The sequence below is a fragment of the Saccopteryx bilineata genome, chromosome 1 (genome assembly GCF_036850765.1).
Source record: "Saccopteryx bilineata isolate mSacBil1 chromosome 1, mSacBil1_pri_phased_curated, whole genome shotgun sequence".
Classification (NCBI taxonomy): domain Eukaryota; kingdom Metazoa; phylum Chordata; class Mammalia; order Chiroptera; family Emballonuridae; genus Saccopteryx; species Saccopteryx bilineata.
This window is the reverse complement of record NC_089490.1, coordinates 233331617-233346613: the sequence shown is the minus strand read 5'-3', so window position 1 is coordinate 233346613 and position 14997 is coordinate 233331617. Positions and strand designations below refer to the sequence as shown.

At 39.5% G+C, this 14997-nt stretch overlaps 1 protein-coding gene across 1 annotated transcript in view; it reads right to left on the bottom strand.

The window, feature by feature from the left end:
- Window positions 1-14997, bottom strand: part of USH2A (usherin) — a 545087-nt gene that overhangs the window by 484927 nt on the left and 45163 nt on the right. Inside the window, exon 5 of the mRNA XM_066238179.1 lies at window positions 1234-1297. Coding sequence (XP_066094276.1) covers window positions 1234-1297 — 64 coding nt within the window. The remainder of the gene's footprint in view (window positions 1-1233; window positions 1298-14997) is intronic.

Below are 14997 nucleotides of genomic sequence, written 5' to 3'. Positions count from 1 at the left end.
GATGCCTCCTCTCAGACCCCCAGTGGGAGCTATTACATTTGCCAAATCTCATGAAATCACACCTTCTTTAAATCTCATTTGTATCTATCTATCTATCTATCTATCTATCTATCTATCTATCTATCTATATTTTTATTTGAGACTAGGTTTTAAATGGAAGCAGAAGTGACTATTCTGTGGAATCTTTGCCCTCAGAATGAACTTTATTGCCCCCAAATTACTGCAACATCACTCTTCAGAATTTTAGGCAAAAGTCATAAAAAATAGTGAGGCTGATAGTAATTAACCACCGTGATGTTTTCTAGTATTATAACACACTTTATTCACACATATTCATATGCATTCATCTGTAGACTACACAGACTAAAAAAATTGTTTCTATTGCTAATGGACACACGACTGAGCAATATTTCTCAAATTTATAAGAACCTGTCCTGTCATTTGGACATTCACCATGTTAATCTGCACCCCCCCTTAAAGAAATATAAATAAGTATTCTTCTTTTTTATTTTAATAGAAGTAAATACGATCAACTCATTCATGCAACAATATACTCATATCATCAAATCATAATTTAGAAACTTGACAGCACTGTAAGCAGAATTTCACTTGAATCTTTTCTGAACAGAAAGAAAAGCTACATGCCTTTAAGAAAATTCCCATCATTCTCAAGATGGGAAAATACTTCATTAAAGCTGGTCCAAGTCGAAATCATTATTTGTTCACTAAAAATAGAAGTATATTACAATACTTCAAGTCATTCATTCTTTTTGTCTCTGATTCTAATAGACCAATTTCAAGAGACTTTCACATGTATCAAAATAATTCATCATTTTCATTGTTCTACATTATCTAGTACTCATAAATTCAACAAAGCAAATTTAAAAGGCAGAGATATAGCAGTTTCTTAAGGATCAGAAACTACTTCAAATAGACCATTTTAACAAATGTGTCAGAGCTTTTATAATACAACTTGATCAAAAATATAGTCTTCTGAGAAATCCTTTATAAAGAACTTGAACACTTTCACATTATGAGGAGTGACCCAACTGAGCAGCTCTAGCAAATAAGAACCATAACCTAAGCCAGAGCAACACTGTAAACATTAATTAGGCGACATTTGCCAAATGCTGCAGAGATGAAAAATGCTCTGATCCTCATGCTCTTCTTATTTAAGTAAATACTGCATTTATCTTTATACCCCCTGAACTTTTCAATACCACATCTGCTTACCTGTTTGTAAGCGCCACTTGGTATAATCGAAAATCTTGCATTCTTCCAACAAACTGTTCTGAACCTGCAAAATACATACATGCACATTATTGGAGAAGTCTCAGGCTACCAAGGCATGGCTCACAGATAGTCAAGTGACAGTCTTTTAAAGCAGCAAGACTTTTAATCATGTACATATCACAGCCCTTTAAAATTCATAGCAACTAATATGCCTATTTCCCTAATTCCATATAAATAACACTTAATGTTCATAAGTATCTCCACAGACATTGGAGGACTGATATCAAAGTGAATTCTTTTGTCTATCTATCTATTGACCCAACTTGTAATCTCTCTTCTGAAGTCCTCTGCCCAGGTCAATTTTCTCTCTCATTTATAATCATGTAAGTCCATCATCTCATCAGCCTAAATTTGATTGTCAACTGCTTCCAACTGTACTTTTCAGAACATCTGCATTGTGAGAGGAGGACTCCCCACTCTGTCACCCTACCTGTGTGACCTCCAAGCTCCACAGCCTCAGCCTGGGTCCTCTCCAAACTCAGATTAACACCTGGTCTAGAAAAATCTCCAGTAAGGGAGGAGAAATTGAAAACCTCCAACTCATGAGTTTGAATCATTCACAGGTATCGACGGCCTCCTAACACAGTCTCAACATGCCATCACCTTGTGACAATTCTCCTAAGACCTGCCAGGTTCTGAATCTAGTGTGCATTATATTAGGTGACCTTTCAAGATGTGGGTAGATATGAACCTTCAACTACAGAATATTATTTTATTAGTTCATTTAGCAAATATTTCATTGGGGCTTACTAACAGATGAGTCCAAGAGGCTAGAAAGGGAAAAAAGTAAGACAACTACCATCTCTGTTTTTGGTTACACTGGTAATAATAAGAAAAACTTGAAAACAGTAAAATTCTAGCTAGAGTTAAAGGACACAAGAGGGGCTGTGATAGACTATAGAATGCCAATTCCTTAACTGAGTGTGTATTGGGTTTTTTTAAATTATATTCAGAGCAATGACCGATTCACCAAAATGAGCAGTTCCTCAAATGTGTTTGTTTTCTAACTATTCCATATTTATTTTGTCTTATAGGACATTCCAGTTCTCTCTCTGCAGCTCCTTGTGGTGTCTGGGAGGAAACTGGAGCAGAGCAGGGATGTGTCTGATGAATAAAAAATGTGCAGTAAACGTAGCACTTCGTTGTCTGAGGCTGTTCCCAGGAGTAGGAGGGGACCACCCAGCAAAGAAGGAGGAGACTTAGGGGCAGAGAATGAGTGGCTCTGTGTGTGAGCACGTATGTGCTTGTATGTGTACACATTTAGCTTTCTATATTTAGATGAAAGAATATGCATTAGAAAATAAGCAAGAATATTTTACATGTAAATGTTTCTTCATAAGTATAAGGGCTTTTATGCTGTCATACCACGCCACCGCTGGACTCAGTCTCCGTCTTCCCCGCACCTCGCAGCCTGAGCCTGCGGGAGGCGCTCTCTGCAGCCTCTTGTTCTGACCTTTCTGTAAACACAGTTCCTCTATCTGCCAGAATTAGGCAACTTCGGCAAGCTCAGACTAATTATTAAAGTGGCGTCGGGAAGACAAAACAAACAAAAAATATTGTATGGGAATTGTGGAACTCTTAAGATTTCCAACACAAATTGTTTTAAGAACTACAGTTAGCTAAATAAATAAGAAAACACGGTATATTGTTCATTTGGCAAACTCGCCGTCCATATAACGTGGTAAACTGACCTGGACCCAAGATCCAAAGCTAAGCAAAGCGGGGAGTGGGGATAGCAGAGGGAAAAATAGTCCGTTCTTGGAGACGAGAGAATAGAGGGGAAGAACAGATGCGGTTACAGTTAAGTCATTGTGTGCTTTTGTCTGCCAAGTAGGGAAGGCAACTTGAGAAAAACAATAGCTCCTCAGTGTATGACTTTTTTCTGAGGTGAGAGGTAATGTCTGCCCAGAATGGAGTGGGATCTGCCTCTTGACTGTGTGTTTATCCTTCTTCTTGCCCCAGCGCCATTCAGCCCTTCCCTCCCGACGCCGGGCTCCAGGTCCACGGACTGAATGCGTCATGCTCCACAATGACCATGTGCTCCCTACCCCAACGTGTTTGTTTGTTTGTTTGTTTGTTTAATTTTTTTATTTATTCATTTTAGAGAAGAGAGAGGGGGGGAGAGAGAGAGAGAGAGAGTGAAGGGGGGAGGAGCAGGAAGCATCAACTCCCATATGTGCCTTGACCAGGCAAGCCCAGGGTTTCGAACTGGCGACCTCAGCATTTCCAGATCAATGCTTTATCCACTGCACCACCACAGGTCAGGCCCTACCCCAACATTTTGTACCTGACTCTGCCTCTACTTCAAAGGCTCCTGCCCCACCCCAGCCCTTAGTGTCTTGGCTTTGAACTATTTTCTATGGGAAACCTTCTGTGACCCAACAGGATCCTATCCACTTCCATCGCTCTATACCATTCTCAACTGTGCTGCAAACACTTGTTTATTCTTGCTTTTTTAGTATAAAAGTATATTAAATAAATTTCTATGGCAAGACACCTAAAGTTGTAGTAGGCCTTATTTTCTATTCTCTCTGTATCTCACAGCCAAGTTCCCAGAAGGTGGTAAACTGTTAAAAATATCATAAATTATAAAGGAGAAAGGAAGGTGGGAAGCAGGCAGGCAAGAAGTCTTTGTATCTGCAAAGCAGACATAGGGCTGCTATAGAAGGTGAGTGAGGAGGTTGACCAGGGGAAAATTACAAGGACCCTCAAGAAGTCATTTGAGGGCCATCGAAAATCAGAGTGCCACTCTGCATTAAAAAAAGCAAAATGATTTCCCCAAACGTGCTGACAACCCAAGAGAGATAGCAGATGCTTGCAGGTACCCAGGGTTGAGGGTGTTCAGGCAGGATGCATCAAATAATGAGAACAGGAAAGTACCATTCTAATAATAGAGTGGACATAATGTACCAATAGTGCTGAAGTCGACAAGAATGGGAAACCAGATGAGAGGTAACAGAGCAGAAGAAAGAGAGGAGTCAAGGTACTGGCCATCTGAACAAGTCAGAGAAGAGAATGGTAGAAGTAAAAGAACAAGATTCTTGAAACAATTATAGTCCTTGCATTAGTGCTGGCTGGGGACACAGAGAAGCTGAGCAATACCTATCCTGCTTTCAGTACCGTTGATGAATGGAGCGACAGCAAGGTTTTCAGCATGCCCAAAGTATGCTCTGGCATCAAGAAATACCCTCTGAATTAAAAGACATTATTTTGGGTTGAATTGTGTTGAAGACTTATTCCCTAAAGCTGCCAGGAGTTAGCTAGAGGCCAAGAAGAAATCTTTCCTGCAGGTTTCAAAGAGAACATAGTCCTATTGACACCTCGATTCCCAGAACAGACAATAAATTTCTGTACCAAGCCCCCAGCCCCTCTCCCCCCAGTATGTGGTGCTTCCTTATGGGGGCCCGGTAAACCAATACAGTCATTGTTTCCTATTGCACTTAACATAATGAATTATCAAAGAGAAAATATAAATTTCATAATATGAATTCCATTTTACCAATTTGACTTTTCTATGTAAAAAGTTGTCTAAATGTTTTATATAGACCCTCTACTTTATCTCAAAGCACCCAAAAAATAAAGATCCTAACAAATGAAAATTAATCACTCATGATTTGGAAAGATCTAATACAACTGAAAAACAGCAAAAATGAAGAATAAGGCAATTTTGTCAGAGCCTGAATCCTGGCATTAGATGTCCAGGGTGGCTTCATTCTTTAATGCATTCATTCATTCAACAAGGGTTAACTGGGAGCCTGTTTGGTGCTAGGTCCTTCCATAGTTCCAGAGCTATACCAGTCAATGAAACAGGCACCAAAAAAACTAAATAAACCAAAAAACCACTTACTTCTATGGGACTTGCACTCAAGCAGCTATATGAACACAAAAAAATGAATAATTGATAAACATCTTAGAACATGATACATGCTACAAAAAATGGAAAATTTAGGGCGGTTGGACCGCACGGCTGGATTTTTATTTGGTGGGATGTTCAAGTGAAGCCTCACTGAGAATGCAGTGTTCCCCATGGAGAGGGAATGGACTGCACATATATCTAGGAGCAAGGTGTTCCGTGACGCCAGTCAGGTAGTAATATTCACTCAGGGGAAAGCTGATGGTGGTCAGGGCGAGGGTGTAGAAATAGAGGTGTAAACGTTAATGCTCATCAATTAGAATTAACTTCCTAATACTTAAAGGGGAGCTCTGCTGCAGAGAGATAATGAAGTCTACATTATCATCTATAAAAGAAAGGGGCTGGTTTGATGACCTTTAAAACCACTTTAGTTTTCAGTTTTGGTGTCTGAACATAGAACAATCACATTCTCTACTACAGAGTGCATGGCTGAAGGAAGTTCCAAAAAAAATTTAGAAAAAGGTCCCTAAATACATAGAATTAATGTAAATCATCCATTCCAAATAAGAGGATTTTGATTTGGGGGGGATAATATCAAAATATTTCAAGGACATGGTCATAATAGTAAATTTACACAGTGCTTTGCTAGTTGCCAATTTTTTTTAACAACAGATATTCATTGAAATAAACATTTCATGAAGAGCTTCTTCTTTGGAAAAATATTCATATGGTAATGACAGGCCTAAATTATATAAATTGACCAAGGAAACAGACATGACTCATACCAGAAAGATCTCATAGTTGTCTACTCAGAAAACAGGCAATGCCTGGAAGAAACATATCTCCATATCACAACTGGTGGCACAACAAAATTAGTTAAATGGGAAAACTGTTGAATAACTTTGACAAACTTTTAGCTATGCCAACCAAAAAAAAGAGGGAAGACTCATATTACTAATATCAGAAATCAAAGAAGAGACATTACACTTTACCTTACAGGCATGAATCCTATGAACAACTCTATGCTAACCTAAATAAAATGAAGAAATTCCTAGAAAGACACAAACTACTGAAACTGAAGAACAGATAATCTTTTTTTTTCTTTTTTCAAGTAAGAGCAGGGGAGATAGACAGATTCTTGCATGTGCCCCAACTTGGATCTATCTGGCAACCCCTGTCTGGGGCTGATGCTTGAATCAAATGAGCTATCCTCAGTGTCTGGGGCTGATGATACTCTAACCAACTGAGCCACTGGCTGTGAGGGGAAGAGGGAGAGAAGGAAGAAGGGGGAGAGGCAGATGGTTGCCTCTCATATGTGCCCTAACTGGGGATCAAACCCAAGATCTCCACACTCCAGGCTGATGCTCTATCCACTGAGCCAACTGGCCAGGGATGTGATCACTTCTTAAGTTATGTAAATGTCTAATCACTATGTTGTATACCTGAAATGAATATAATACTGTATGTCAACTATAATTGGAAAATTAAAAAAAAAGTTAAGAAAGGAAATCCTAGTGGAAGAAGAGAAAGAAAATGGAACTAGAAAAGAAAAAAAAAGTCTAAAGAGATAATTACCAAGAACTTCCAAAAGTAATAAAAGTATCAACTTACATATACAAGACTCAGTGCCAACCTCAACAAAGATAAACACAATATATAAAAAAAAAAACAACCAGGGTGTGCAGGTACTAACTACACAGTCAAACTGTTCATGTCAAAGAGGAAATCTTCAAAACAGCAGGAGGGAAACAACATATAGCATACAAGGGGACCCTGGCATGAAGGATGGCTGATTCCTTATGGGGCAAATGAAGGCAAGAAGACAATGAAGAAACTAAAAATTTTAAAGTCCTGAAAAAGAAATTATCAATGTAGAATTCTACAGTCAATGAAAAGATCGTTGAAAAGCAAAGGGAAATATATTTTTATAAGAACCGAAAGAGTCTGTTTCCCAGCAAATGCACACATAATCAAAGAAAGGGATTTCTTCAGGCTGGGAGAAAGGACCTCGGGTGGAAGGAGGTAGTTCAAGAAACAATGGAGAATAGCAGAAAGGGCTAACCTCTAGAGAGAGAAATAAATTATTTCATGGCATTTACCTACACAAGATACAGCTGAATTAAATATCTAAGCCCTGGCCGGTTGGCTCAGTGGTAGAGCGTCGGCCTGGCGTGCAGAAGTCCCAGGTTCGATTTCCGGCCAGGGCACACAGGAGAAGCGCCCATCTGCTTCCCCACCCCTCCCCCTCTCCTTCCTCTCTGTCTCTCTCTTCCCCTCCCGCAGCCGAGGCTCCATTGGAGCAAAGATGGCCCGGGCGCTGGGGATGGATCCTTGGCCTCTGCCCCAGGTGCTGAAGTGGCTCTGGTCGCAACAGAGCGATGCCCCGGAGGGGCAGAGCATCGCCCCCTGGTGGGCAGAGCGTTGCCCCTGGTGGGCGTGCCAGGTGGATCCCGGTTGGGCACATGCAGGAGTCTGTCCGACTGTCTCTCCCTGTTTCCAGCTTCAAGAAAAATACAAAAAAAAAAAAAATCTAGTATATCATCTCTCGACTTGAACATTTTTCTCTCTCCTCACCCTAAGAAAATTTGCTTTTGAGCCAAAAAATTAAGTGTTACTCATGACTATTCTTTTAAAATACTTGTTTCACAAAGTTAATCAACTTAATATCAACATGCACAATAGTCATATTTATATTTATGATAGCCAATTTGACCAAGTAGCTAACAGGAGCCAAGTATATTTTATTTTTATGTCTTACAATTACCATGAACACTGTTTCATAAAACATTTTACAAATGAGTAAACAAATTAGAAAACTGGGTTGAGAAGTTCAATTTTTCACCAACATCTTGCCTTTTCAGAAGCAGAGATGGGATTCAAACTCAACCCGGTCTGATTATGAATCTCTTGTGCCTTGCTTCTTAGGCACTGATTATTATCGCAACAACAATGTGTGTGTCCAATGAGGTCAATGTCCAGAGTGGATGTGTATTTCCTCAATGCATTTAAACTTATAGTATACTACACACTTGGGCATTTTTTTCATTTAATAACACATCATGAATCTGTTGCCATGTCTCTACAAATAGACATATTTCATTTCCCTAATGGCACACTTCTTTTCATTGTAGGTATGAATTGTAATTTATTTAATCCATTCCCTTTGAAGTTTTTAACTGGTTCCAATTATTGGCCACTTTAAATCATTCTGTGAGGAACATTTTTGAGTACGTATTTAAGGCCTCATCTAATTATAGTCGTGAGATAATGTCCTAGAATTAGAATTCTTAGATTAAATAGCTTTCACATTTTTTAACTTTTCATAGTTTGCCAGGTTATCCCGAACTCTTTTCAATGCTGGTATTATCTCTTTTTTTTATTTCTTGCCAAATGAAGTACAAAATGATAGGCACTATTGGGATTTAAATTCTGTTTTTTAGTCAAATGTTTCAATATTTTCCTCTAGTGTTTCCAGCCATGGTATCGTGGTAATAAAAGTCTTTAATATGCCAGGATTACAAACCCATTTGCCTTCATTTTCTTCCACGACCTCAAGGATTACATATTTTGCATTTAAGTTTTCATGCACCTGCAGTTTTTATTTAGTGTGGATGGAAGGTGCACATTTAACTTCTCTCTTGACTCCTGTAACTTAGTTGGATTGCTATCCCAGTAGTGTTGCTAGATATCTCTTCTGTGATGGTCTGAAACACCCACTTTATCTTTAATTAATCCCCTCTGGACCTAGATGCACCTTATTCATGTATTCTTCTTCCTTTCCATTTACTTGGTTTAATTAATCGATTTCTATGCTTTTTTATTTCTTTTTTAAAATCTAATTTGAAAAAACTCTCAGAAAAATTTTTGCACAATCTCAGCTAAGGTTAGACATGGAAACTCATGGGACATATGTAGATATTAAAAGTAGTGTTCCAGCCCTGGCCGGTTGGCTCAGTGGTAGAGCGTCGGCCTGGTGTGCAGGAGTCCCGGGTTCGATTCCCAGCCAGGACACACAGGAGAAGCGCCCATCTGCTTCTCCATCCCTCCCCCTCTCCTTCCTCTCTGACTCTCTCTTCCCCTCCCACAGCCAAGGCTCCATTGGAGCAAAGTTTGCCCGGGTGCTGGGGATGGCTCTGTGGCCTCTGCCTCAGGCGCTAGAATGGCTCTGGTTGCAGCAGAGCAACGCCCCAAGATGGGCAGAGCATCGCCCCCTGGTGGCATGCTGGGGTGGATCCCGGTCAGGTGCATGCGGGAGTCTGTCTGACTGCCTTCCCGTTTCCAATTTTGGAAAAATACAAAAACAACAACAACAACAAAAAAAAAAGTAGTGTTCCAACTGCAGAATGGAAAACAAGTAGGTGTATTAAGATAAAACACACAACAGAATATATGGAAGGGAAAGGGGAGTGAGCATTAGGTGAGTACCCTCTTTCCCCTGTGTATTTTCTTCCATGGATACATAATGTAGATACCCCCATATTTAAAGGGAAAGTAGAACTCTTGGTAAATGAGTTCAGAAGTAGTTTTTTAGAGTGTTGAGCCATGTGATTTCTGTATTTTTAAATCCGGAATCTGGAAGGCAGCTATAGCTGTTACTACAATGACTTTAGAACCTCCTTTTCAAGACACTCTGCCACCACAATCCTCTAGAATTTATGCCCAACTGGACAGACTGAAATAAAGCTATGGCTGGAAAAAAATGCTCTCCAAATGGGCGCTGGTTGATATGGTCTAAGGTGTTTCTATTCTTGTATTTAAAAACCAGTCTGACCAAGTAAGATCTTCCCATTAGTATGCATAATATATATATGTATTTTGCATACATTACTTTGCATGCATTATCTTTATATTATGTATGTGTGTATTCATTATGTATGTGTATTTTGTACACATTTGTGGATCCATACAGTATATGCAGACATACATTACATGTCTACATTGTCCAGTAATATGTATACCAGACTCCATGGAAAGCATTCATTTGGTCCAGTGATTAATTTCCTCGGGGCAGCAAAGACAAGGCCTGCAGCAACAGAAATTGTCGTTGGCAACATATTTTTCTAGACGTTATGCTAGTTATGGATGAGACTCAAAGAACAAGTCTGCAGCAGCCAACACTCACGTGAAAATTCATTGCTTCCCAGGTGCAGAGACAGGGAAACAAGTTAAGCCTGAGCAGGGGCAGGCAAACACCTTGCTTTCCTACGGGCTCTCCTTGGATATCACGGTGCTTAAGGCCACAATGGCTCCAAAGCATGGACGGCCAGCCTGGCCCTGCCCAACAGCACCTGCAATTCAGCTCGCCATTGTCCCATGTGCCGTTACCCCTCCTGAATGAAACTATCTTGGCATGGACAAAAGTATGGAGGACAGTGACTTAATTTTTTGATTAAAAAAAAAAAAAAGAAGAAGAAGGAGCAAGCGGGAGAAAGAAAATGATTTATCCTAAGTCCATGGGAACATTCTGTACCTATCTCCTTTTTGATTAGAGAGGTGGTGTGCAGCCTGGCTCATTAGGCAGAAGTAATGAGCCAGGCTATGTGCCATCTTTAATTAGAGAAAAGATACAGTAGGTACAACTGTACCTATAAATTGATGGGATAGAGATAAAAAATTGTTTTTAAATATCCATTCCTCCTAGAGCTCTCCAATGCTCGGAACCCCATGAGAAAATTATAAGAAAGACTAAGTAACATTTGAAATAAACCTTTTTCCAATGATATGTTTTCTAAACAGATGTTAAATTTATTTTCACACAGTTTATAAATAAATATCAGATCCCGTCCACACTGTCCCTCTGAAGCATTAATTCAACAGTTGTACACTGAAGTAGAGCAGAAGCAAGTCATTTCAACCCAATAGTGAGCCATGGACAAATTTATGGCCTAATAAATACTTTGAGCATCATTTGGGGCAATAAAACACTTTCAGAAATACTAATGGGGATTAAATATTGAAACAAGGCTCACAAGATTTAATGTATTATTAAGAAATTCTGCATACAGAGTACTTTATAAAATTCTTCAATATACTAATTACTCCAACCAAGTTTCTAAAGATACTAGTTTCTTAAAACGTTACTTATTCATGTAAGGTTAGCTTGCCCTAAGAGTATAGACAAACCACAGCAATAAAGTTGCTTAGACACAGTTTTTCTTTTTCTCTCTCAACAATTCTATGTAAAGATACAGTTATCCCTGCTTCACAATAAGAAAACAGATGTTGGAAGAAATTAATAATAGGGACTACTTACTGGATATGTACTATATAATAAGCAATATCTTCTTAACATAGTATCTCATAATTCTTATAATATCCATATGGTTTATTAAAACATCATAGATTAGAAAACTGAGACTTAAAAAAGATACACCATACCCACTTTTATTAAGAAATAATTGACATACATCACTGTATACGTTTAAGTCGTAACACATGATAGTTTGACTTACATACATTGTGAAACATTACCACAGTAGGTTCAGTGAACATCCACCTTCTCACACAGATACAATAAAAGGAAAGAAAAAAGTTTCCCCTTGCAGTGAGAACACACAGGACTTACCCTTATCAACTCTTCTATATATCATAGAGCACTGTTAGCTACATTCGTCTTGTTGTACATCACATCCCTAGTACATGCCTGTCTTAGCAAGGGAAGTTTTTACTTTTTGATCACCTACCAGCTCTGGTAACCATAAATCTAATATTTCTCCTCCCCCTCTTTGAGTTCGTGTTTTTGTCTTTTAGATCCCACATATTAAGTGATATCATATAATATTTGTCTTTCTATTTGATTTCTCTTAGTATAACACCTTCAAGGTTCATCTTGTTGTCGCAAATGGTAGGATTTCCTTGTTTTCAATGGCTGAATAATACTCTATTAAGTATGTCTCACAACTTTTCTACCCCATCATCCATCCATCAATGGACACTCGGGTATTGTAAATGATGCTGCTATGAACATGGCGGTACAGTTACCATTTCAAGTCAGTGTTTTCAATCTCTCTGGATTTATTTCTAGAAAAGGAATTGCTGAATCATATGGTACTTGTAATTTTAATTTTTTGGGGGGTGCCACACACTGCTTTCCATGGTAGTTGCACCATTTGCATCCCCACCAATGGTACCCAAGGCTGAAGGTTGTGTTCAGTAATGGGCGGGACTAGGAATGAGACTCCCTGCCCGCGTGCAGCCAGAGGAGCAGTCTAGCTCTCCTGCCACTGTCTCCATCTAAGTGCCCTGCCCCCAGGCTTCTGACTCTGCCTGTCCACCTCTGAACTGCCTCCTGGCCACACAGCTCTGCCAGTCAGATAGGGCCAGAAGACCCTCCACAGTGGCCCTGGGATTGAGCGCCCTGCCTGGGGGTGGGCACACTGGGCACCAGGGCCAGCAAAACTCTGGTTTGAGGACCTGAATCAGGCAGTTCTTTACCCCACTGTGTCCCAAGGTTAGCATGGCCCTGACTTGGTTTGGCAGATGGGCAAAGCCGCTGGTTGGGATTATTAGGTGGTCACTGCAGGTGTGAACTCTGGCAGCCAAGATTTCTGCTGGTTGTTTCAAGCCCCTCCCCCTCCACGTCATAGTCAGATTCTCACTGGTGGAGCAGAGCAGACTCTGCAATCCCTGTGGTACGAGATCAGAGTCGGGGCTCCCATGAAGAGGCCCACAGTGCTGGGGAGGATGGTGTGCCCCCTGGGTTCTCTTTCCCACTGTGGGAATTACGGACTCAGGGGCAACCTCCTCAAGCAGCACTGCACTGTCCTGAGGGAGGGTCATAGTGGTCAACATTAGCTGTAGCCTCTTCTCTAACCTTCTAACGCCATCTGCCTTGGTTTCTGTGGTGTGTGTGTGTGTGTGTGAGAGAGAGAGAGAGAGAGAGAGAGAGAGAGAGTATGGAGGAGGGTGGTGCAGCCTCACTCCTGTGTTCTGGGGATTGTCTCAGTGGTATCTTGTTTTTTTCACAGTAGTTAGTTGTTCTTATGAGGGGAAGTGAAGTAAAAAACAATGTCGCCATCTTGGTAACATCACTCCAAAGACACATATTTTGATCAAAGGCTCCCAACTGGATTGAATTGAATCCTATGTTAGTTTGACCCCAGAGTTTGTAATACCAATACAGTGCTTTCAAATGTATCAATATATTGATCACAAAAATTAGGGGATATATTATCACTTCATATTCATTTTGAAATATCCTCTAATTTTTTTGAGCAGTATATTATGCAGAACAAAAATTTGAATCACCTGACCAGGCAGTGGCGCAGTGGATAGAGCATCAGACAGGGACATGGAGGACCCAGGTTCAAAACCCCGAGGTTGCTGGCTTGAGCGCGGGCTCATCTGGTTTGAGCAAGGCTCACCAGCTTGAGCCTAAGGTCACTGGCTTGAACAAAGGGTCACTTGGTCTGCTATAGCCCCCCGGTCAAGGCACATATGAGAAAGCAATCAATGAACTAAGGTGCTGCAATGAAGAACTGATGCTTCTCATCTCTCTCCCTTCCTGTCTGTCTGTCCCTATCTGTTTCTCTTTCTGTCTCTCTCTGCCTCTGTCACAAAAAAGTAAATAAATAAATAAATGTATGTCTTTATCCTAGAATAATGTTCACCAGGAAAAACAAACTCAAATTTTGCATTGTTTCTAAATGAATCAAAACAGCACCCATAAAAATCTATGTGACAACTCAAAAGCCACAGCTGTTTGTGCATTTATTGTAGACATTCAAACATATTTGAGTGCCCAAATGATAGGATTATATAAGGCTTAAAATTTTTCAAAAGCATTGGACTTAAGGTCAATTAAAAAAATTATGGTATTTCCATGTAACAGAAAAAAATAGAAAATCAAGTTAAAAAAGTATACATAAAAATTGCATGAGGAAAGAACCAACACATACACAGGACAAAGCCTTAGAAACACAAGTAAGACCTCTCTGTTCAGAAAACTAAAACCGCTGCTGACAGAAATCAGCACGCATTATGTTATGGATTGGAAGATCTGAGAGTGTACAGATGTCCTGATCCCAAAACTGATTAATGATTAAGTATCAGGAGAATTTTTGTGAAATATAGCTGCTTCAAAAATTCATACAACAGCCAAGACAATCTTGAAAGAAATAAAAATGATGGGCATATTAAATACTTCCAGATATTAAGACTTTTGTGGAGCCTACAATAACAAAAATGAAATGTTTTGATTCAAGTCCTGGCAAGCAGATCATTGGAACAAAATAGCTCAGGAGCAAAGCCACCCTCACATGTACAGGTAGATTACTGTGACAAAGTTACCATGGCAGAGCAGCAGAGAGAAGATGATTTACTTAAAGAAAATGTTTGTAGGTCAATTAGAGAGTCACATGGGAGAAGAATGAGTCTTGATTCCTATCTCATACCATACCCAAAGATCTATTCAAGATAAAATATAGAGCTGGATTTGAAAGGGAAAATAGTAACACTTGTATTAAAAAGTAGAGGAGAATATATTCACGCTATGAGGGTTTGCAATGATATCATTAACAGGATGTAAAAAAGATTAAGCATAAAAGAAATATTTTTAAATTTGGCTTCATTAAGATAAAAGAATGTCTATTGATCAAAGAATACCATTAGGAGAATAAAAGGATAAGCAATAGCCCAGAAGAGACAGCCATCCATGTATCTGTCAAGGAGCTCATATTCAAAATATTGAAGAGCCCCTATTAATCAATAATAAAAGATAAACTATCCAATTTAAAAATTGGCAAAAACTTAATAGGTACTTCACAAAGAGCATCTTCACATGATCAATAAGCACATGAAAATCTCTCAATATCACCAGTCATTAAGAAATGCATCACACACCCACCAGAATG